General features: G+C 41.2%; 3 protein-coding genes and 1 long non-coding RNA gene across 9 annotated transcripts; 3 read left to right on the forward strand and 1 right to left on the reverse strand.

Annotated features, from left to right (window-relative positions):
- The first annotated feature begins 243 nt into the window (after window positions 1–243).
- On the forward strand, window positions 244–2,616 carry LOC112556645. Its single transcript, XM_025225837.1, has 4 exons — window positions 244–462; window positions 841–1,039; window positions 1,341–1,481; window positions 1,630–2,616. The coding sequence occupies exons 2-4, from the start codon at window positions 928–930 to the stop codon at window positions 1,803–1,805; spliced, it is 429 nt and encodes a 142-aa protein (XP_025081622.1). The 5' UTR covers window positions 244–462; window positions 841–927; the 3' UTR covers window positions 1,806–2,616.
- Window positions 2,617–2,767: 151 nt separating this feature from the next.
- Window positions 2,768–15,336, forward strand: LOC112556641. 6 transcript variants are annotated; one of them, XR_003097798.1, is made up of 7 exons: window positions 5,128–5,240; window positions 9,441–9,753; window positions 10,299–10,439; window positions 11,136–11,319; window positions 11,542–11,613; window positions 14,016–14,143; window positions 14,423–15,267. XR_003097798.1 is itself a non-coding variant. In XM_025225826.1 (3 exons), the coding sequence occupies exons 1-3, from the start codon at window positions 3,097–3,099 to the stop codon at window positions 4,307–4,309; spliced, it is 714 nt and encodes a 237-aa protein (XP_025081611.1). In that variant the 5' UTR covers window positions 2,768–3,096; the 3' UTR covers window positions 4,310–4,829. The 6 variants fall into 6 exon arrangements, 2 of the variants coding, with proteins under 2 accessions (XP_025081611.1, XP_025081612.1); XR_003097797.1 differs by having other exon boundaries at window positions 14,055–14,143; window positions 14,423–15,265; XR_003097796.1 differs by having other exon boundaries at window positions 11,136–11,613; window positions 14,423–15,264.
- Window positions 12,184–22,177, reverse strand: LOC112556646. The gene is made up of 3 exons (XR_003097799.1): window positions 22,046–22,177; window positions 17,343–17,344; window positions 12,184–12,216 (listed from the first exon to the last, which is right to left on the reverse strand). It is a non-coding gene; the product is annotated as an uncharacterized LOC112556646 (long non-coding RNA).
- LOC112556643 lies at window positions 16,476–22,046 on the forward strand. Its single transcript, XM_025225828.1, has 4 exons — window positions 16,476–16,587; window positions 19,344–19,649; window positions 20,184–20,324; window positions 21,060–22,046. Exons 2-4 carry the CDS (start codon window positions 19,439–19,441, stop codon window positions 21,251–21,253), a joined length of 546 nt encoding a protein of 181 aa, XP_025081613.1. The 5' UTR covers window positions 16,476–16,587; window positions 19,344–19,438; the 3' UTR covers window positions 21,254–22,046.
- Window positions 22,178–22,605: the final 428 nt, after the last annotated feature.

The following is a 22,605-nucleotide window of genomic DNA, read 5'->3' on the forward strand; positions in this document are numbered from 1 at the left end:
GACCGTTTGTTCGAACTCAGCGGCTCGACACACCAGTCACATAATTAGACTGGAGTTAGTGTTTTCCTAGTTACGACAACCGTGTTTATGCATACCATACCTAACCCTTACCCCAAAACACAAAAAGTGAGTGGGTGGGACAGGGTCTCGTGACAGACAGTGACCTGATTAACTGATGTCTGATGGACTCAGTCACACAATTCACACATTCTTATGGCCGTCCTTGCAAGGGGCTGTCGTCTGATATCTCCGACAACAACCGGATTTTCTTCCCGTGGGAGACCCGTACTACATGCACATGTTATCAAAGGCCAACAGACCCTGTTTTCCTTCCTGCAACCTGCCCTGGATATATAAACAGGACACTGTAATGGGTTTATTTTAACTCGTGTTTGATGTAGTACAGGATTCCGTAGTCAGCATGCTTGTTTCTGAGAATGTTCACTTTTATGGACATATTCGGTAAGTACAACACATGCACTGTTTGACAACAATGTGTGAAATACACTGCTGCTCACCATTACCATTGTCTCTTTTGTGTCACTGCAGCTACGCATCACGTAATATTGAAAGTGGATAATAATATATTTTCAAATGTCAAGACAGAATAAGTGTTTTCAATATTTATTTACTTTTTGTTGAACCCATTTTATTATTTAATATTTTTGTCCCTCTTATTCCCTCTGTAAGGTTAAATTGGGCGGCTGGAGAGTGGGAAGGGAGGGAAAGGGAAAGGACGATATTAAAAATTGCCTGGGTCATTTTTTTCCTTCTTAAGATGTTACTCACAGAGTATATACACATACATAGGTTCTTCATCATCATCATGATGCCTTTCAGTGGGCGCACCAGAACTTACCGTGTGGATATGCATTCGTTGCCCTGGCAACAGTTGCTGCTACCGTAGGATTGGGAGCTCCAGGCTGGATGATAAGAACAGATCTTTTTGGAAATCGACACTTTTTCGGCCTGTGGCAAAATTGTGTTCAAGTTCGTGGAGGATTGTCCTGTAGTTACTTGGACTACAAACGTCTTGATGGTAAGTCAAAGAGTGGGGTGGGGTGGGGGAGGACACTTCCTGAACTCCATTACTACGATGTCTGAACCTGTGATAAGCAAATGTGTTTTAGCTGATTGTAAGGACATGACATGGAAAGTTTAATTTATGTTGTTACGTACATAGGGGTGTATGTATTAAAGGGTGGGGGAAGTAATAGGGAAGGAAGATAATAAAGAAAAAGTTATAAAGATGAAATTATGAATGAAAGAATTAATACAATTATTAATTATTAATTTATTTTATCTTTCGAGTACCTTGTTCCGAGGTTTTCTTTCTGCAGATTATATGAAAACCACCCAGGCTATGGCGTGTATCGGGGTGGCCATCCTCATTGCGTCTACTCTGTATGGAATGGCTGTCAACATGGAGTGTACAGATTCTCCATCATCGCCATTCGTCGAGACATCGGCGTTTCTAGGCGGTAAGTTTGTCACTTCAAATCCTCAAGCTTGAATCTTTTATTTAACACAATCTTGGAGGATGTAATAATTTTAAGATATTGTGACAAGAACAAGGAAATATTCATTGATAAAGCTTGGCTGATGTTGCTGATGATTGTCTTTGTGCAGGTTTGAGCCTTTTCATTGGCTGCATGGTGTGGGCGGCTTACAGGGACAAGTTCTTCATCCCAATATTGGACAGTTTAGGTTATGCCATGATACTGGCTACTGCTAGCTCTGTCCTCGCTATTCTCGCCTCTTTTCTTGTGGCAATAGGAAGTCACCAAAGGTTTACAATCAGATAGATGTTTTCCTAGATGAAGTGTTATCCAACGGCGCTTTAACAACGAGTGGGTTTCGTCATTAGAAACGAATGGCAAAGTGACTCACCAGATTTAAGTGTAAGCTTAAGTCCTATTCTCTCTCACAAAAGGTTATCATTTTATAAGCTTATCTCATGGAACTGCGTGTGTAATGTTTTATTTTTCTGTCTCTCTCTCTCTCTCTCCTACACACGCACGCACTCACACACAATTTAAAAAAAAATGAAACGGGTCTAAATTTTCTAAAATTCATTTATCAAATATTTACCGCATTTATAAAACATCACGTGTGTTTTTCAGATGTTAATACGTTTTCGTCAGCTTTTTCTTTGTTTCAAACTTTTGTATTTGAGGACATGTTTATTTACAAAAGCTAGGATGACTTGTGTTTATTGTGTGCAAAGTCGCTATGATTTGTTTTAGACGTTGAAATTTGCAAAACATAAGCACTTAGCACTTGCAACAAGTACTCGATACGAACTGTAGATTATTAAACTACAGTTATAGTTCCTAACGTTTGACTGGTCTCTTTCCAAGATGATTAACCCCAAATATCCAGTTAGGGATTTTTGATTTATTAACAAGTTCCAATAATAAATGTAGAACAACATAACATTATTCTATAAGAGCAAGATCTCACAGTCGAGGAAAGTTTGAGAAAAAGCTAGTTTAAACACTTAGTTCTATGTGGTACTTAGGTATTAACATGGTTAGAAACCTGGATTCATCTGCTATGATCTTTTTTTCAAGTTCTTGGTGTGTTCTTTATTAAAACTCTTGCCGCTTACTTTCACAACGAATCTTTTTGTGTTGTAAAATGTTTAGAATATCTTTTAAAAAAAAACAACAACAAATTCACACAAAGCATCATTCCCATGTTGTTTTCGTGAGGACTGCATTGGAGAAGTTGCTTTGCGAACTAATGTATTTCAGCGAGGAGTCAAACAGCAGGATGAACAGAGCTCACACAAGACTTACAGACCTCGACCTTACGACAGGACAGACTTTCATATATTTCAAAGTTCACTACCTTCTCAAATCAAACTGTTTGGTGAACACAGCTCACCCCTTTCACGTTCCCTCGCTCATCCCTCTGCAAACAAACATTTCAAAGCTTTTTCTTTCATCTCACGGTAGAGCCTGTCTCTAAGAACAGAAAGTTCTAGAACAGATTTTTCTGGTTCCGAGAAAGTGAATCACAGCCTGTGAACCTCTCGCGCCTATCCACGACTGCTAACAACACACACACAAATTGCTTACGTCACCGAGGCTCATGGAGCCTGTGCGGTCGGATTGCTGGGAGTTTCACCACGTTGCGACTGTGGCACCTGCCACTGTGTCAGGTCCTCAGTCGGGTGGAGCTGGGTGTGGACACAACCCGTCACCGATGTTCACGTGCACCGGCAAGTCCCTAGGTTATCAAGGTGGGGTAACTCTCATCATTCTTGCCACCGGACTGGCACTGGCTGGCACCGCGACCCCCAGGTGGCTGATCCTGACGTCACAGGCCGGTGACGTCGCTGCGAAAGGTTTATGGATGACATGCGCAGACCTTTCGCTGCAGAACTGCTCAACCATAGCGCTGAAGGATTTCGCCGGTTAGTGTCTGTGCGTTGTGTGTGTGTGTGTGCTTTCAAGAGCTCGGTAGACAGTTTTTTTGGAAAAGAATGAATATTAATTCGACTTGCATATATTTTGTCTCTGCGCGTGAGTGAGAGTGAGTAATTAACGGACTGTGGGAGAGTATATACTCTCTTGCGTATGTGGCGAGAGATCATCAGGCTTTAAAATGTAACAAAACAAATTTTTTCTGTCAGGGTTTGAGAAGTGGACTCAGATCATCGTGATGATGGCAGATCTGGCGTTTGTCTGTTCATCGTGGAGGGCCCTAAAGTACGATAACTCAGTGACCTTTCCGAAGACAGCCGAGTTGTTGGCCTTTTATGGAGGTATGTACCATACTCGGTGCTCCAGGCGGATTATTTAATTTTTTCCGACAACGAGCGGTGGGATTGAGGGATGGGTGGATGGTCTGTTGAACCTATGATTGACCCTGGACTTGTATGACTGATAATTTTCTTTCTCTTTGCCTTTTTGTCAGGAGAGCACTTCATCATACGTATGCATGCAAACACAAGCACGCAGGCGAACACACGCACGCACGCACGCGCACAGATTACGTAATACGCACGCGTATCCACCACAGTGAATTATTTATTTCTGTTACAGGCGTTCTTAGTTTCATCGGTGCTGTTATCTACGCTGTAAACACGAAGCGACTTGACGACACTGCCTATGGTTTCGGGTTTTTCCTGGTCGCGGCGGCCGCCATTGTGGGCGTGGCTGGAGGACTGGTGGTGGCCAATCAGAACTGGACTGAGTGGATAAAGGACCAATCGTTGAGCAGCGAGGTCAACCACAGGGGCGCACTGACAGAATTCAACATGTCCAGGCTGCAGAAGATGAATTCTATTAAACCGAAGTAGGGGAGAACAAAAAGATTCACGCATTTCTAAAAACTGTTATAGCCAAGCATTGTGATCACTTTGTTTCTCCCATTTCTCTCCTTCTGTTTGAACAATCCGTGTTTCGGTCCCAGCTTTCATTGTGTTCCACACTTGTATGTTAGTCTGGCTGGTTTTGAGTCCCATCTCTCTCTCGCTCCGTTAGCAATGCAAAATGCAACTGTTTGTCATTATCATTCAGTGCTACTCGTTGAGTGCTAGACGTGTAGACATTTTAATGATCACTGTATTCTACATTCCATGTTTCCAACACAGCTCTAAATAATGTCCCTACGTGGGATTTAATGTTACCAACACTGGGTAGTTGAAGTCTTTAAGAATTAGTCGTTATACCTTTATACCATTGGATGTCAGAAATTAATCCGGTATATATATAAAATATAAATATAGAAATAAATATATAATTCTGCATTGGGAGTGTGTACTGTGTACTATATAGCTTCAGTTAGAAGGAATGTTTGAAGGTTTATGTCAGTACTTCCTTACACAGAATACTTTCTCCTTCCCAATTTGACTGCTCAGTCAAGTATTACCAGGACACTACTATGTATCGGGGGGAGAGGGAAGGGAGGGCTAGAGACCAGTACAAAGCGCGGAGCTCACCCTTTCTCCCGCACTTGTACTTCCAACGTCTAACGCACGCTGTCTTGGTCTCCTCTTTTCCACTTTTAAAAGGAAATTTTAAAACCCTGACTGATTCATTGTAGCAAATGTGCATCGTCCCGGGTCCATGCACTCTGTTCAAGCTGTGCGCATGCGTAGCTGCTGCCACGCTGCGCATGCGCGGTATAAATTAGGAATGTTTATTTGGGACACAAGGCCTTAAAAGCGGAGGTCTAGTACTACACGTTGGGTCTTCCCGCTCATCGCCGATTTTTTTCATCTCACACAGGTGAGTAATTGTTTCATTTGTCTATTTTTTGTTTCGATGCTACACAAGCGACCTATCACTCGTATCCAGGCCCGTTCTTAGCCCCCGCGGGGCCCGAGGCAAAGGGCATGTGCGGGGCCCTCACGCCACGATCACACGGTTTTAGTTGGGATCTAAAGTCACTTTTTTCCTCAGGGATATCTTGTCTTTTATCATTGACAGCACGCTGCATACACATTACAACATAAGCCTACGATTAATTTATTTGTAACGTTCGTCAATAGGTTACAATCAAAAGCGCGGGGCCCTAGGCAGATGCCTCGTCCGCCTGCCCCTAAGCACGGCCCTGCTCGTATCCCATTGTGCTCACAAAGTGTTGGCGGCCTTTTCTCTTTGCCTCTAGCGCCTCTCGGGTCTCGTGTTCCTCGCGAGCTATTTGTTAGGGACCCTGGTGATGTCACACACACACATTCCCGCGTTCTTACTACAAAGCACAAACAATTGCCTGTAGGCTGTCCAAACACACATAAAATTTCTGGGCCCAAGACAAATATTAACACACACATCTGTACTACACAATGTCCGGGTGGTCACGGCCGCCTGAACAGCACAAAACAAAACTATCTTTGCATGTAAACACCCGAGCTATGATATAGCTATGAGCTATGATAAGCGCATTAGATATCAATATGAAGATTTAAAAGAAAAAAACTTTCACACAGCCAGATAAAAATCCAGTTGAAGGTCATCACAGCCGTTGTATAGTATATACGTTGTATAGAAAATTAAAAACAGCAAACGGTGCTCTGGTATCCAACGGCATCAAGTCACCTCTTACCAAATGTCAAGTGAAAATCACACGGTCGCTTCATCCAGAAGTTAAGAGTTACCAAAACAAACAACAAAACAAGCAAACAAATCCAAAAAAAAAAAAATAAATAAAATAAACCCCACCTACTACCCCAGGCATGGTAGATTGATTAAAAATAGAACACACAACAGGTAAGTTTTACACAAAATCCACACAGTCACTTCTCATTCACTTTTACTTCTCTTCTCCTGTTCTTGACTCACGCCTTTCTCTATTTTTCTTACCCGCTCTCATGAACAGTTTTAAAAGTTTACAACCCCATCATCGGGGGAGAGAACTACGACCTGTTGACATTCGCTACTTTCGTTTTAATTTCGCGGTAAACACGCCTTGACACTATTATTCTCTCGTTTTTCCTGTTACACCCCGGGGAATTGGGGAAGATGGGGGTTGGAGTTGGGGCTCATACTACATTTACCAAAAAATCTATGATCAGTTCTTACTGATGGTGTATACCAGCGGTTCTCAACCTGTGGGTCGCGACCCCCTGGGGGGTCGCGACGTGCCTACAAGGGGGTCGCGAAGGTGGTCATTTTTTAAAAAAGTTTCTTATACCGTATTAGTGAAATTAGTTTACATTGTGTAACCGAGTGGTGAGGGCGATCAAACTCCAAATGTCTTCTCCCTATTCAACTACACTGTCTCGGCATGCAGTGACTTCTCACTTCCAAACTCAAAACACAATCCCCCTCTCAACAATTAAGCCTCCAATCTCCCTCCTCTCGCCTTTTGCCCTCTCTCTCCCCCAATCTCTCATCGCTGACTCCCCTCTCCCTCTCCAGTCACACCTCTCTTTTTTTTTTTTAAACATCTAAAAGGCACGCATTCAGGAAACGTCCATCATTCACACCCTTTCATTCGCACGTGCTCACTGCTCAGTCCTAGTACTCTATAGGTCCCTGACAGAAGGCGATGACCAGACAAGGGAAAGACACCACCATATTACAAACAACTGACAAGATGAATGCTTTCGTCCGAAAATTTCGTTGTGGACGCAAAAGATACGCCAAGAAAATATTTTTGATATGTTTCCGTGCTTGTGTAAGTGCAAGGCTAACAACTTGATCAGGTGAAGAATGTAATTATTGCCCATCTAAGCGGACTGCAAGAAAGGTTTCAGCATTACTTCGCTGAAATTGATGTGACTAAATACGATTGTATTCGTAATCCATTTCTGGCTGATCCTAGCACAAGCGGGTTGTCCACAGAAGAAGAGCAGCTCATCGACCTTTCGAGTGACCAATCCCTGAAAATGGTCTTCCAAACAACACCAGTGCCAACATTCTGGATTAGCATCAACGGTGCTTTCTGAGAAAGCAATGAAAGTTCTTCTAACATTTTCAACTTCATATATGTGTGAGCAAGGATTTTCAGCATTGGCAGCACTGAAGTCGATACAAAAATCGTGTGGACGCAGAGGCTGAGCTGCGAATAGCAATGGGTACAAACATCGCACCAGGTTCGCTTCTCTATGCAACAGCAAGCAGGCTCAACCTTCTCATTAATCAAAGAGAGTGTCCAAATAAAATAATATTTATTAGCACGCAGAATTTGCTTTAGTAACATTTCATTAACAGTTATACTTCTTGCAGATACGAACTTTGTTCTTCCGTTGTTGATTTGTATTGATTTCTTCGACGCGGCGTTCGACGTTAGCTAGGGCTCCCTCCCCCCCCCCCGCTTTCCACCACCTAGCTGGCTAAGGGGGTCGCGGACGTACCGGTGTTCGTCAGGGGGGTCGTCACATGTAAAAGGTTGAGAACCGCTGGTGTATACAATACGCTTAAAAAGTGACAGTTGGCAAACATCCGCTTGTACCATTACATTTTGTTTTTAGCAGTTTGCGTCTGAATATTTTCTTTTAGGTGTTAAGCTTTGGAACGGTGTAATGTCTGCTGTTCGTGTTAGTGTAGTATAAAGTCCACTGAATTTCGTTCCTGCTGTGATACCAGAATCATCTCATATTCCCTGTAGCTCAAAACGAATTTAAAAAAATTACTGTTCATTTATAAATAATTGTGTATATTACACTGTTGCTCACTAAAGTCCTATTTTTAAGTTCTGTGTCACACGTACTAAAATGTACCAATAAGTAGATATACATCACATATACAGAAATTGACAAAACAAATTAATTGTTTGGCTAAGTCTGTCAACACATGTGACCTGATTTTAGTGTTTACATCGCACTCCGTCTGAAGGGTAGGGGCAGTAAGATCCACCTTTAAAAACAGTCATTTTTTCCCCTCGAGAAACTTTTTTTAACGGTTGAACAACTTTGTGTACAGAGATAAAATACATGCAATGCTTTTTATTTTTATTATTATTATTATTATTATTATTATTATTATTATTATTATTATAAACCAATGGTTAATACTGTGCTAACATTTCTGATTTACAAAGCCTAAGGCCACGTGTGGTGTTGTCAGCAGCGACATGGCAGTTTGCATATATTTCTGTTGTACCACACGGTAACGGACTCACATTTAGTTCTCTTTGTGTTGTTATTCAGGCTGATGGCGGAAAAGGAAAGTTTCAAAATAAGGGAAAAGAGAGGCCGAAGTTTAAAAAAAGAGAGTGAGAGAGAATGAAGAATGGGTCAGACTGAACTTATTTATTTGTGTGTTGTGTTGGTTTGTAAAGATTTCCTCCCATTTCATGCATGATTTTACCAGTGTGCCTTGAGTGTCTTCTTGAAGGAGGAAAGAATTGACAGTTCAGGAACAAGTAAAACACGTGTGACTGTTGGGCTCAAATGCCTGGCGCAAGACCCCAGCACCCGTCCTTTCAGATCGTCGTCCAGGAGTTTTGAAGGGATTAATCCTGTAGAGACAAAATGTTACCACATTCTCGTTTACTTAAAAATACCGCATGGTAACAGGGAAGAACAAAACACTTCACATTTACGAGAAAAGTCATGTACTTCAAACATGACATAAAACTTGTTTAAGTCATCTGCAGAGCCCCCAGCAGGACATCCTACCTCTTGTTGTCCCGTCACCCACCCTTTCTGTTCAGTCCCAGCCATGCCTCACGTGCGTTCCCTCCCTTTAGTTTCATCATCACATAAAATTAAAATTAAATCCTTAAAGCATATTTATTATGTGAACTTCAGGAAATCAATCACTCTTTGCAATTTTCATATCAGTAGAGTTTTAGAATCAACAACGTGTTCAATCTAGTATTCTAGTTCAACGAGGGCTCATGCGGTCATTTCAATGTCTGTAAGGCAGTTCGGAACGATTTTATTTCTAGAGACTGGTGTACAGTATGCTTGACTTACTTGCTTGACTCCCAACTGAAAAACCATCGGCCTTTGACACCATCCCATGTATCTTCCTCCACAGACCGTGAGTGACCCAGGTCACATCAGGACAGGTCAAGGCAGGCGCTGCTGTGGATCCGCGGTGGAGACTGTGGACTTGTGACCTGACACACCATCATGCCTTTCAATTCTCGCAGCAAAGTTTACATTCTGGGATATGCAGGCGTTGTCCTGGCAACCGTCGTTGGTTCCATTGGACTGGGCGCTCCGGGCTGGTTCATCGCAAGAAGTGACATCAGCGAGTTGTTGACGGGTCTGTGGCAAGTTTGTGTCCAAGGTTTTTTGGTTTCCAGAGAAGTTCGTCTGTACTTACATTGACTACGAATCATTAGACAGTAAGTCCAACGAATAAAAGATTAGTTTAAGATTGGGAAATATTAGTTTAAAGGGTTAGTGCAGTAGACCTTTTTTCTAAGATTGGGTAAAACTTCTTTGTGCGAGATACTATTTCCTCAACTCTAAGGGAACATCCCATTTCCGTGAGATATAATAACACAAAAGTGATTTAAAAAATGTGACTTGCTGCTTATTCATGATCTCAACTTTTCCATTAAATGAGGCCTTGACAACGTAAGAGCACCTATGAACAACAAATAGCACGAATTTCTTGTTATTATTGTTATTTTCTGTTTTGCAAAATTGCCTTTAAAGGAAATTACCAACACCAATATAAAAAAAGAAAGGAAGTATTTTCACGTTTACATCTGTGTGTGCATGCATGTGTGGCAGACAGAAAGAAGTGAAGAGAGAAGTTAAAGAGGGTTGGGGAGTTAGGAAGGAAAACCAAAAAGAAAAGAAATTTGATAAATGATGACTGAAAGCATAATTAGATAAGTTACGGATCTTTGAGTACCAAATTCTCGAAGTGTTATTTCCGCAGATTACCAAAAGGCCACCCAGGCTATGGCGTGTATTGGGGTGGCCCTCCTGATTGCGTCTACTGTGTACGGACTGTTTGTCAATGTAGTATCCACAAATTCGCCATCGTCACCTTACGTTGAGATCCTTGCCTTGTTGGGTGGTAAGCATCTTGTCCTTTCCAAATCTCAACAGATTTTTAAGATTAAAAGGGTCTGTTGACTAGGTCAGAATTGTCAGTTCGTTCGAATAAATTCGTCTGAACACGCTTGGCTGAAACTTAGAAGTTGGTGCTGAAGTGATGGGGGAGGGAGGGGGAAATGGTGTTTTACAGCAAAGCGCAAAGTCTGTAATCAGATGTCACAATCAGAGAAAGAACAGCCTGCCCGCGACGAGATCTGAACCCAGAACACCCAATCCTCAGTGCATTGTTGACAGGTGCTAGCCAATACGCCACCAGACTGTCTAAATTGTTGCTGATACCAGGCGTGGGTCGCATTAAAATATTGTTGCCTTTCTCAGGTGCTAGTCGACTTTGATAAGCTGGACCTAAATAGCCACTTTAGACTGTTAACCTAAAACTCGTTTTGAAGAACTGTCATACACTCCAAGCAACTTTCACGTTAAGTAACAAACAAACAAAACTGAGGCTTAGAGTCCGAACCAGGACTTCATGTTAAACCCGATCATGAAACTGAAGATTAGTGCTTTTTCTGACATCGGGGACAACAGGAATCTTGTGCACTAGAGGAAAAAGGGAAACATTTTATCTAGAACTGAGATGATGACGATGACGATGACGATGACGAGTGATGGTGATGGTGATTGATGATTGATGATGTATTTTTTCTTTGTGCAGGTGTGAGCCTTTTTATCGGCTGCATGGTATGGGTAGGTTATAAGTACAACTTTTACTCCGATCCAGGGGTCAGTTTGGGTTACGCCATGATAATCTCTACTATTGGCTCTGTCCTCGCTATTCAGGCTTCTGTGTGTGTGGCAGTAGGAAGCCGGAGAAATGGATCCTACCAGCAAATTCAATAGTATGTGACTTTCTCTATGTTGCTATTCGGTAGTTAATGACCAACAGAGGCGAGGTAAATCTGATGATAGGCTCTCTGTAGCAGTAACGATTGTGTGTTTGTTTTGTAGTTTTGTTTGTGTTTTTATATTTAGGCTCAACTTACATTTGAGTCTGTAAAAGATAGACACAGTAACTTGAACTTTCAAACTTTGTTTTTGTTTTCATTGCTGTGAATTGTTAGACAGTGTCACAAAAATACACTACAAAGAAGTCTGCAAACTGTGCAAGCCTGTAAACCAGCATTTCTGAAAAGGTAATCGAGAGCTTCACCATAAACCTCTCACATTCGAGAATTCTCTGTTGCTATGTAAAATGTAATATTTATCGTGATGTAACTACAGTGAGCCTCTGTGTGTGTATTTTGTTTTTGTTTGTTTCCTTTTTTAAATGGCGATATATTTAGTCTTTAATTGATAGAGAAGGTGGGCCAAGGCTTGACCGACCTAAACAGGCCTAGATGAACAGGCTTATTCATCCAGCGATCTGCCTAGTGACCTACAATCATCTGTAATAATCCGCAACAGTCTGCGTGTAGCCACAAGAATCGGTTCCACCATCTGCAATCATCTGCCCAGCTACCGGCTCAGCCATCTCCGATCATCAACTCAGTTATCACTTGAATCACCCCAGCTATCCTCACGCGTTCATTCGGTTTGACTATTTAACACCACCATTCATCACAAGACACCAGTCCCTGGTACAACAACCTGATGGTTCAGATCGTCAGGAAGAATCCAGACAAATGACAGTGACAGTCCTTGATCCAGGTCGCTCGTCACAGGACACTGCCGTAGAACATTCGTGATCACCTGCGTTTATTTTCTTTTTTAAAAATTTTTTTAATACTTAAAATTTGCTAATAGTTGGTCGGCCCTTTCTGCATTTTGAAAAAGACAGAGGAGTATAGCGTGGGTGTGGTCGCGCATAAAGCAGCCACTTAAAACACTTCTCATCAAAAAGTTACAGCTGCTGAAGTTAATTTACTAGTAATTTTGAAAATCCTAGATTAGTAGGCATACCGGATTAATTCCAAAATAAATTTCAAAATTTCACCTTGTCATTGGGAAAAAAAAATATTGTTTAAAGACAGTGTTCACATTACTTGACAAGCGCACAATTTCAAATGACTTTTAGTCAGTTTTTGAAGGTAACACATTATGATTTTACTTATTTATCATATTTACTGTGTTGATAAACCATCAAATGAGTCTTTAAAAATATATATGAATATAGTTTCTGAAGCTTTTCTAGCTTTTTGAAACCGATATGCGTGCACACGCACAGTTAATCTAAAACTATTAGTTTTTGTACATTAACTTTGCCCTTTAACAATGTATAAAAATGCATTATTATATTTTATTTAGTATTCTTAATGCCATATTCATTGTCTTCACTCGTTTAATGCTAATTAGAAGCATTAAACTAGACATTATAGACAATACTCTTTTTTTATGTTGTTCATCGACGCTGGAGTGCAAGTTACTGTTGGCGAGATAAAATAAGGGGAGAGAACGATTATGTGATTAAAAGTTCGTCCACTTTTAGGGACATTACTTCCCTTTCATTCTTCTTGCGAGCTTTTGGTGAACACACAGGACGTGAATGACACTCGTTTCTAGGTCTCTTTCTCTCAGAGAGTCTCTGTAAACAACCAAATGTAAACAGCTCTTCGTCAAATGGTGTGTTTTAGGGTTTTTTCTATTCTCCATCTACATTAATGATCTTCCCCCACATAACCCAACTATGTGAGGTGTTTGCAGACGACACAAAAATACACGCACACCACTAACTGATTGAGCCACTTGCTTCCTAATTCCCACAGCTAAACACCCACGAGCTTCAGGCTTGGACCGAATGCAACCACATGTCACTCAGCCCCCAGAATACTGAACTATTCTTCTAACAACGAGACAGAAAAGACAAAACCTATCCACTTATACCCATTGCCTAGTATTTATATCGGCGCTCAAGCAATAATGGATGTACAGTATGTACCTTAAACTCTTAGGTGTTACTATTGACAATGACTTATCCTGATCTCAACACAACACATCTCTGCCACAAGCATTTCCAAGAAAACCTAATTGCTGTCAAGAATTAAACATTTCCTAGATCATCACACAAGAAAACTCTTTTATAAACCTACATTGAGTCTACCCTTGATCACCCCTCCATCCTCTGGGACTCTGCTAATGCTAAAAGAGAAAGATGTGAGAATTCTTTGTCAAGCGCTGAAATAGTACTCTATTTTTTTCTTCTTTAAAACGATCGCTTAAACAATCCTCCTGCAGCGTATTCTTCTAAATTAAAACCGTAAGTTGCACGACAACCTCGCACTAACTCATCCCTGAGAATGAATATTAATTCGACTTGCATATATTTTGTCTCTGCGCGTGAGTGAGTGATTAACGGACTGTGGGAGAATATATACTCTCTTGCGTATCATCAGCATCTTTTTTTGAGGGGGCGCCCTACCACCCTTGCCCCTGTTAATTGTCAGCTTTCCATGCACATTCTCGAATTTTCTCATATCACTTTATTTGTTCAGCTTGTGTTGTCAGTCTACCTTATCTCTTAGTAGACAACAAAATTGTTTGTTTACATTGTGACACAGTGCGTGCTTTAAAATGTAACAAAACAAGATTTTTCTGTCAGGGTTTGAGAAGTGGACTCAGATCATCGTGATGATTGCAGATCTGGCTTTTGTTCTTCGTGGAGGGCCCTAAGGTACGATAACTCAGTGACCTTTCCGAAGACAGCCGAGTTGTTGGCCTTTTATGGAGGTATGTACCACACTCAGGTGCTCAGGCGGATTATTTGATTTTTTCGGAAAACGAGCGGTGGGATTGAGGAGGGATGGGGGGATGGTCTGTTGAACCTATGATTGACCCTGGACTTGTATGACTGATAATTTTCTTTCTCGTTGCCTTTATGTCAGGAGAGCACTTAATCATACGTATGCATGCAAACACAAGCACACAGGCGAACACACGCACGCACGCGCACAAAGTACGTAATACGCACGCGTATCCACCACAGTGAATTATTTATCTCTGTCACAGGCGTTCTTAGTTTCATCGGCGCCGTTATCTACGCTGTAAACACGAAGAGACTTGACGACACTGCCTATGGTTTCGGGTTTTTCCTGGTCGCGGCGGCCGCCATTGTGGGAGTGGCTGGAGGACTGGTGGTGGCCAATCAGAACTGGACTGAGTGGATAAAGGACCAATCGTTGAGCAGCGAGGTCAACCACGGGGGCGCACTGGCAGAATTCAACATATCCAGGCTGCAGAAGATGAATTCTATTAAACCGAAGTAGGGGAGAGCATTCACGCAGTTCTAAAAACTGTTATAGTCAAGAATTGCGATGACTTTGTTCCTTCCATTTCTCTCCTTCTGTCTGAATAATTTCTGTGTTTCGGTCCCACTTTTCATTGTGTTCCGCACTTGTATGTAAGTCTTGCTGGTTTTAAGTCCCATCTCTCTCTCTCCGTACGCGTACAAAATGCAATTGTTTGTCATTATCATTCCAGTGCTACTCGTTGATTGCTAGACGTGTCGACATTTTGATGATCATTGTATTCTACATCCCATGTTTCCAACACAGCTCTAAACAATGTCCCTACCTAGGATTTAATGTTACCAACGCTGGGCAGCTGAAGTCTTTAAGAATGAGTCGTTCTACTGTTATACCATTGATGTCAGAAATTAATCCGGTGTATATATAATATAAATATAGAAATAAATATCTAATTCTGCATTGGGAGTGTGTACTCTGTACTATATAGCTTCAGTTAGAAGGAATGTTTGAAGGTTTATGTCAGTACTTCCTTACACAGAATAGTTTCTTCTTCCCAATTTGACAGCTCAGTCAAGTATTATCTGCCTTCTTAATTAGAAACATGGCAATAATCTCCTATAATGATCAGAGCGGTCCGGTGGCGCAACGGTTATCGCTGTTAGCGCCTGTCACCAATACAGTGAAGGTTGGCTGCCCTGAGTTCATTTCTCGTCTCGGGCACGCTGATCTTTCTCTGCACGTGGCATCTGTTTACAGGGCTGGCTGCTTGCCGTAATATAGCCCTTAGCCTGCTGACACGGCGTAAAAATACCAATTCCCCCCCCCCTCCTATAATGATCGATACACTTCTGCTTCTACTGTCATCAGAGAACACATAAATATTACAGTGGCTTTGGTATAGGAAAAAGACTGTGTGTTTCGGAGGTCAGCAATTTAAAGATACACCAAAGAAATAAGATCGAGGACATTTTGTAGCCTGTCAAAGACAAGTGTCTCGGCCTTGCAGTACCCCAACCCCACCTCTACCCCCACCCTAAGGACAATACACAGCACATTTTACTGTCCTTTTTACGATCTCAACTTTCTGCCCATTCCAAACTTACACAGGTCGTGAACAGGACATGCAGTGCCCCCATGTGTTGGGTCAGTGCAGTATAACTCAGCTAAACTTTCTGGTGACTGTTCATAGGACATACATGTTGATACATGTCCAACGAGAGAGACACCAGTGCTGTTGTCTAACATTCACCTGTTGCCTTGCAGACGGTCAGTCTGCAACAGACACTGGGCCGGGTACACAGCTGCAAATTTTCAATAGCCTCTCAGGTAATATTCTTCCGCCTAAGCTCACGCCTCTTGTCAGCCATTCTCTAGTTCAGGGGTGCCAACCTCCGGCCCGCTCATTTTAACCAGACCCAACATAATTCCACTGCTCTAGTTCTTCGAGCTCGTGTCAGGTCAGGCAGTTGTGTTATCTGCCGCCAGGAAAATCCCAGTGTAGCTGGAGAGCTGTGCTCACACACAGGTGTGGGAGTGACAAATAATACTACATATGAACATCGCCTACTTACAATCCTAACCGTAGGTCACCACTATGTATCTGGGGGAGAGGGAAGGGAGGGCTAGAGACCAGCTCAACCTTTATCCCGCACTTGTACTTCCAACCTCTAACGCACGCTGTCTTGGTCTCTTGTCAACTTTTAAAAGGAAATTAAAAAAACCTGACCGATTCATTGTAGCAAATGTGCATCGTCCCGGGTCCATGCACGTTGTTCAAGCTGTGCGCATGCGTAGTTGCTGCCACGCTGCGCATGCGCAGTATAAATTAGGAATGTTTATTTGGGACACAAGGCCTTAAAAGCGGAACTCTAGTGCTACACGTTGGTCTTCCCGCTCATCTCCAATTTTTTCCTTCATCTCACACAGGTGAGTAATTGTTTCATTTGTCTATTTTTTGTGGCGATGCTAGACAAGCGACCTATCACTCGTATCCCATTGTGCTCACAAAGTGTTGGCGGCCTTCTCTCTTTGCCATTATCCCCTCTCGGGTCACGTGATTGGTCCTCACAAGCTATTTGTTAGGGACCCTGGTGATGTCACACACATACACATTCCCGCGTTCGTCCTACAAAGCACAAACAATTGCCTATAGGCTGTCCAAACACTAATAATTTCTGGGCCCAAGTCAAATATTAACACACACACATCTGTACTACACAAAGTCCCAGTGGTCACGGCCGGCTAAACAGCAGAAAACAAAACACCCGAGCTATTATAAGCTATGACCTATGATAAGCGCATTAGATATCATTATGAAGATTTAAAAGAAAAAAATCTTTCACACACCCAGTTAAAAATCCGTTGAGGTCATCACAGCCGTTGTATAGTATATACGTTGTATAGAAAATTAAAAACAGCAAACGGTGCTCTGGTATCCAACGGCATCCAGTCACCTCACACCAAATGTCAAGTGAAAATCACCCAGAAGTTAAGAGTTCGCAAAATAAACAACAACAAAACAGGCAAACAAATCCAGCAAAAAAAAAAATAAATAAATAAAAAAACAAAAACAAAAAAAAAACCACCTTTCTTCCCCAGGCATGGTAGATTGATTAAAAATAGAACACAGAACAAGTAAGTTTTACACAAAATCCACACAGTCACTTCTCATTCACTTTTACTTCTCCTGTCTGCTTACTCTCTTCTCCTGTTCTTGACTCACGCCTTTCTCCATTTTTCTTCCCCGCTCTAACGAACAGTTTTAAAAGTTTACAATCCTCATCATTTTGGTAGAGAACTACGACCTATTGACATTCGCTACTTTCAGTTTCATTTCGCGGTAAACACGCCGTGACACTATTATTCTCTCATTTTTCCCGTTACACCCACGGATATGGGGGCTCATACTACATTCACAAACAAACAAACAAAAAAAATTCTATGGCCAGTTCTTACTGATAGTGTGTGTACGATACTCTTATAAAGTGACAGTTGGCAAACATCCGCCTGTACCATTACATTTTGTTTTTATCAGTTTGCGTCTGAATATTTTCTCTTAGGTATTAAGCTTTGGAACGGTGTAATGTCTACTGTTAGTGTTAGTGTTAGTATAAAGTCCACTGAATTCCGTTCCTGCAGTGACAACAGAATCATCTCATATTCCCTGTAGCTCACAACGAATTATTTAATTTATTAACTGTTCATTTATAAATAATTGTGTATATTACACTGTTGCTCCCTAAAGTCCTATTTTTAAGTTCTGTGTCACACGTACTAAAATGTACCAATAAGTAGATATACATCACATGTACAGAAATTGACAAAACAAATTAATGGTTTGACTAAGTCTGTCAACACATGTTGACCTGATTGTAGTGTTTCCTTCGCACCCCGTTTGAAGAGCAGTAGGATCCACCTTTAAAAACAGCCATTTTTTCTCTCAAGACACTTTTTTTTTACCTTGAACAACTTTGTGTACAGAGATAAAATACATGCAATGCTTATGTATTATTAACCAATAGTTAATACTGTGCTAACATTTCTGAACTACAACGCCTAAGGCCACGTGTGGTGTTGTCAACCTCTCAGTGACATGGCTGTTTGTACATATTTCTGTTGTACCACACGGTAACAGACTCACATTTCGTTCTCTTTGTGTTGTTATTCAGGCTGATGGCGGAAAAGGAAAGTTTAAAAATAAGAGAAAAGAGAAGCCGAAGTTTAAAGAAAGAGAATGAAAGAGAATGAAGAATGGATCAGACTGATCGTATTTATTGGTGTGTTGTGCTGGTTTGTAAAGATTTCCTCCCATTTCATGGCATGATTTTACCAGTGTGCCTTGAGTGTCTTCCTGAAGGAGGAAAGCATTGACAGTTCAGGAACAGGTGAAACACGTGTGACCGTTGGGCTCAGATGCCTGGCGCAGGACCCGAGCCCCAGTCCTTTCAGATCGTCAGAAGTTTTGAAGGGATTAATCCTGTAAAGACAAAAAGTTACCACCTTCTCGTTTACTTAAAAATACCACATGCTAACAGGGAAGAACAAGACACTTCACATTTACGAGAAAAGTCATGTACTTCAAACATGGCATAAATCTTGTTTAAGTCATCTTCAGAGCCCCCAGCAGGATATCCTACCTCCTGTTGTCCCGCGACCCATCTTTTTGCTCAGTGCGTTCCCTCCCTTTAGTTTCATCTCCACATAAAATTAAAATTAAATCCTTAAAGCATATTTATTATGTGATCTTCTTGAAATCAATCACTCTTTGCAATTTTCATATCAGTAGAGTTTGAGAATCAACAACGCAACAGACAATTCCGAGAGGGTCGTCTGCATACAAGCAGCTTAAGAGGTTAGAGACGACGACGACGACGATTACAAAACATCAATAAAATGTCATTAGAAAGCTAGAATTCAAGTTAATCTCCTTTCTAAACAATAAACAAAAAAGTGAAGTTTTACAGAACACAGCATGATTAATTCAGTCTAGTTCAACGAGGACTCATGCAGTCATTTCAATGTCTTATGACAAATTTTGCTGATCGTAGTGAACTAAGAACTGTAAGGCAGTTCGGAACGATTTTATTTCTAGAGACTGGTTTACAGTATTCTTTACTTACTTGCTTGACTCACGATTGCAAAACCTCGGCATTTGACACCATCCAATCTATCTTCATTCACAGACCGTGAGTGACCCAGGTCACATCAGGACAGGTCAGGGCAGGCCTTGCTGTGGATCCGTGGTGGAGACTGTGGACTTGTGACCTGACACACCATCATGCCTTTCAATTCTCGCAGCAAAGTTTACATTCTGGGATATGCAGGCATTGTCCTGGCAACCGTCGTTGGTTCCATTGGACTGGGCGCTCCGGGCTGGTTCATCGCAAGTCCGCAGACAGGCGTTGAGGCGTTTGCGGGTCTGTGGCAATTTTGTCTCCGCGGTCAAGGAGAGTTTGACTGTACTTACATTGACTACACATCATTCGACAGTAAGTCCAACGAATAATATGGAGAAGATTAGTTTAAAGGATTAGTGCAGTGGACATTTTTTTTTCTAAGATTGGGTAAAACTTTGTGCGAGATACTATTTCCTCAACTCTGAGTGAGCATCCCATTTCCGTGAAACATAGTAACACGAAAATGATTTTAAAAAATGTGACTTGCTGCTTATTAATGGTCTCAACTTTCCCGTTAAATGAGGCCTTGACAACGTAAGAGCTTCTATGAACAACAAATAGCACGAATTTCTTTTTATTATTGTTATTTTCTTTTTTGCAAAATTGCTTTTAAAGGAAATTATCAACACCAATATTTAAATATAGAAAAAAGAAAGGAGCTATTTTCACGTTTACATATGTGTGTGTGTGTGGCAGACAGAAGGGAAGAGAGAAGTTAAAGAAGGTGGGGAGTACTTAGGAAGGAAACCAAAAAAGAAAAGAAATTTGATAAATGATGACTGAAAGCATACATTAGATAAGTTACGGATCTTTGAGTACCAAATTCTCGAAGTGTTCTTTCCGCAGATTACCAAAAGGCCACCCAGGCTATGGCGTGTATTGGGGTGGCCCTCCTGATTGCGTCTACTCTGTACGGACTGTATGTCAATGCAGTATCCACAAATTCTCCATCATCACCTTACGTTGAGATCCTTGCCTTGTTGGGCGGTAAGCATCTTGTCCTTCCCAAATCTTAACAGATTTTTAAGATTAAAAGGGTCTGGTGACTAGGTCAGAAGTATCAGTGTTCGAATAAGTTGTCTGAACACGCTTGGTTGAAACAGAGAAGTTGATGCTGAAGCGATGGGGAGGGAGGGGGAAATCGGTGTTTAACAGCAAAGTAATCTGTAATCAGATGTCACATACAGAGAAAGAACAGCCTGCCCGCGACGAGATCTGAACCCAGACCACCCAATCCTCAGTGCATTGTTGACAGGTGCTAGCCAATACGCCACCGGACCGTCTAAATTGTTACTGATACCAGGCGTGGGTCGCATAAAAATACTGTTGCCTTTCTCAGGTGCTAGTCAACTTTGCTAAGCTGGACCTAAATAGCCACTTTAGACTGTTAACCTAAAGTTCATCTTTAAGAACTGCCATACACTCCAAGCAACAGCGACTTTCATGTTAAGTAACAAACAAACAAAACTGAGGCTTAGAGTCCGAACCAGGACTTCATGTTAAACCCGATCATGAGACTGAAGATTAGTGCTTTTTCTGACATCGGGGACAACAGGAATCTTGTGCACTAGAGGAAAAGGGGAAACATTTTATCTAGAACTGAGATGATGATGATTGATGATGATGATTGATGATGATGATTGATGATGATGATTGATGATGATGATTGATGATGATTGATATTGATGATGATTGATGATGATGTATTTTTTCTTTGTGCAGGTGTGTGCCTTTTTATCGGCTGCATGGTGTGGGTAGGTTATAAGTATAAGCTTAACCCCGATCCACCCGATACAGAGGTCAGTTTGGGTTACGCCATGATAATGGCTACTATTGGCTCTGTCCTCGCTATTCAGGCTTCTGTGTGTGTGGCAGTAGGAAGCCGGAGAAATGGATCCTACCAGCAAATTCAATAGCATGTGATTTTCCCTATGTTGTTATTCAGTAGTTAATGACCAACAGAGGCGAGGTAAAGGCTCTCTGTAGGAGTAACGATTGTATGTTTGTTTTATTTTGTGGTTTTGTTTGTGTTTTTATATTTAGGCTCAGCTTACATTTGAGTCCGTAAAAAATAGACAAAGTAACTTGAACTTTCAAGCTTTCTTTTTGTTTTCACTGCTGTTGATTGTTAGACAATATCACAAAAATAGGCTAAAAAGAAGTCTGCAAACTGTGCAAGCCTGTAAACCAGCATGTCTGAGAAGGTAATTGAAAGCTTCATCATAAACCTCTCACATTTGTGAATTCTCTGTTGCTATGTAAAATATATTATTTATCTTGATAAATTACAATGAGCCTATGTATGTGTATTTTGTTTTTGTTTGTTTCCTTTTTGAAATAGCGGTATATTTAGTCTTTAATTGATAGAGAAGGTGGGTTTAGGCTTGACCGACCTAAACAGGCCTAGATGGACAGGCTTATTCATCCAGCGATCTGCCTAGTGACCTACAATCATCTGTAATAATCCGCAACAGTCTGCGAGTAGCCACAAGAATCGGCTCCACCATCTGCCCAGCGGCCTGCAATCATCTGCCCAGCTACCGGCTCAGCCATCTGCGATCATCAACTCAGTCACCACTTCAATCACCTCAGCTATCCTCACGCGTTCATTCGGTTTGACTAGTTAACACCACCATTCATCACAAGACACCAGTCCCCTGGTACAACAACCTGATGGTTGAGATCGTCGTGTCAGGAAGAATCCAGACAATAGTTGGTCGGCCCTTTCTGCATTTTGAAAAAGACAGAGGAGTATAGCGTGGGTGTGGTCGCGCAAAAAAGCAGCCACTTAAAACACTTCTCGTCAAAAGTTCAGCTGCTGAAGTTAATTCACCAGTAATTTTGAAAATCCTAGATTAGTAGGCATACCGGATTAATTCTAAAATTAATTTCAAAATTTCACTTTATCATTGCAGAACAAATATTTTTTGAAGACAGTGTTCACGTTACTTGACAAGCGCACAAATTCAAACGACTCTTAGTCAGTTTTTGAAGGTAACACATTATAATTTTACTTATTTACCATATTTACTGTGTTGATAAACCATCAAATGAGTCTAAAAATATATATATGAATATAGTTTCTGAAGCTTTTCTAGCTTTTTTAAAACCGACATGCGTGCACAGCATATTTGGTTATTTTCATAATTACTTTAAAATTATTAGCTTTTATATATTAATTTTGTCCTTTAAAAATGTATAAAAATGCATTATTATATTTTATTTAGTATTCTTAATGCCATATTCATTGTCTTCACTCGTTTAATGC

This window comes from Pomacea canaliculata, linkage group LG2 (genome assembly GCF_003073045.1).
Source record: "Pomacea canaliculata isolate SZHN2017 linkage group LG2, ASM307304v1, whole genome shotgun sequence".
Classification (NCBI taxonomy): Eukaryota; Metazoa; Mollusca; class Gastropoda; order Architaenioglossa; family Ampullariidae; genus Pomacea; species Pomacea canaliculata.

Coding starts and splice junctions, on each gene's coding strand:
- LOC112556645 (XM_025225837.1), top strand. CDS start 928: ATGATAAGAACAGATCTTTTTGGAAATCGACACTTTTTCGGCCTGTGG. Junction 1,040..1,340: donor GGACTACAAACGTCTTGATG/GTAAGTCAAAGA, acceptor TTCTTTCTGCAG/ATTATATGAAAACCACCCAG. Junction 1,482..1,629: donor GACATCGGCGTTTCTAGGCG/GTAAGTTTGTCA, acceptor GTCTTTGTGCAG/GTTTGAGCCTTTTCATTGGC.
- LOC112556641 (XM_025225826.1), top strand. CDS start 3,097: ATGGAGCCTGTGCGGTCGGATTGCTGGGAGTTTCACCACGTTGCGACT. Junction 3,422..3,640: donor AGCGCTGAAGGATTTCGCCG/GTTAGTGTCTGT, acceptor TTTTTCTGTCAG/GGTTTGAGAAGTGGACTCAG. Junction 3,773..4,052: donor GTTGTTGGCCTTTTATGGAG/GTATGTACCATA, acceptor TTTCTGTTACAG/GCGTTCTTAGTTTCATCGGT.
- LOC112556643 (XM_025225828.1), top strand. CDS start 19,439: ATGCCTTTCAATTCTCGCAGCAAAGTTTACATTCTGGGATATGCAGGC. Junction 19,650..20,183: donor TGACTACACATCATTCGACA/GTAAGTCCAACG, acceptor TTCTTTCCGCAG/ATTACCAAAAGGCCACCCAG. Junction 20,325..21,059: donor GATCCTTGCCTTGTTGGGCG/GTAAGCATCTTG, acceptor TTCTTTGTGCAG/GTGTGTGCCTTTTTATCGGC.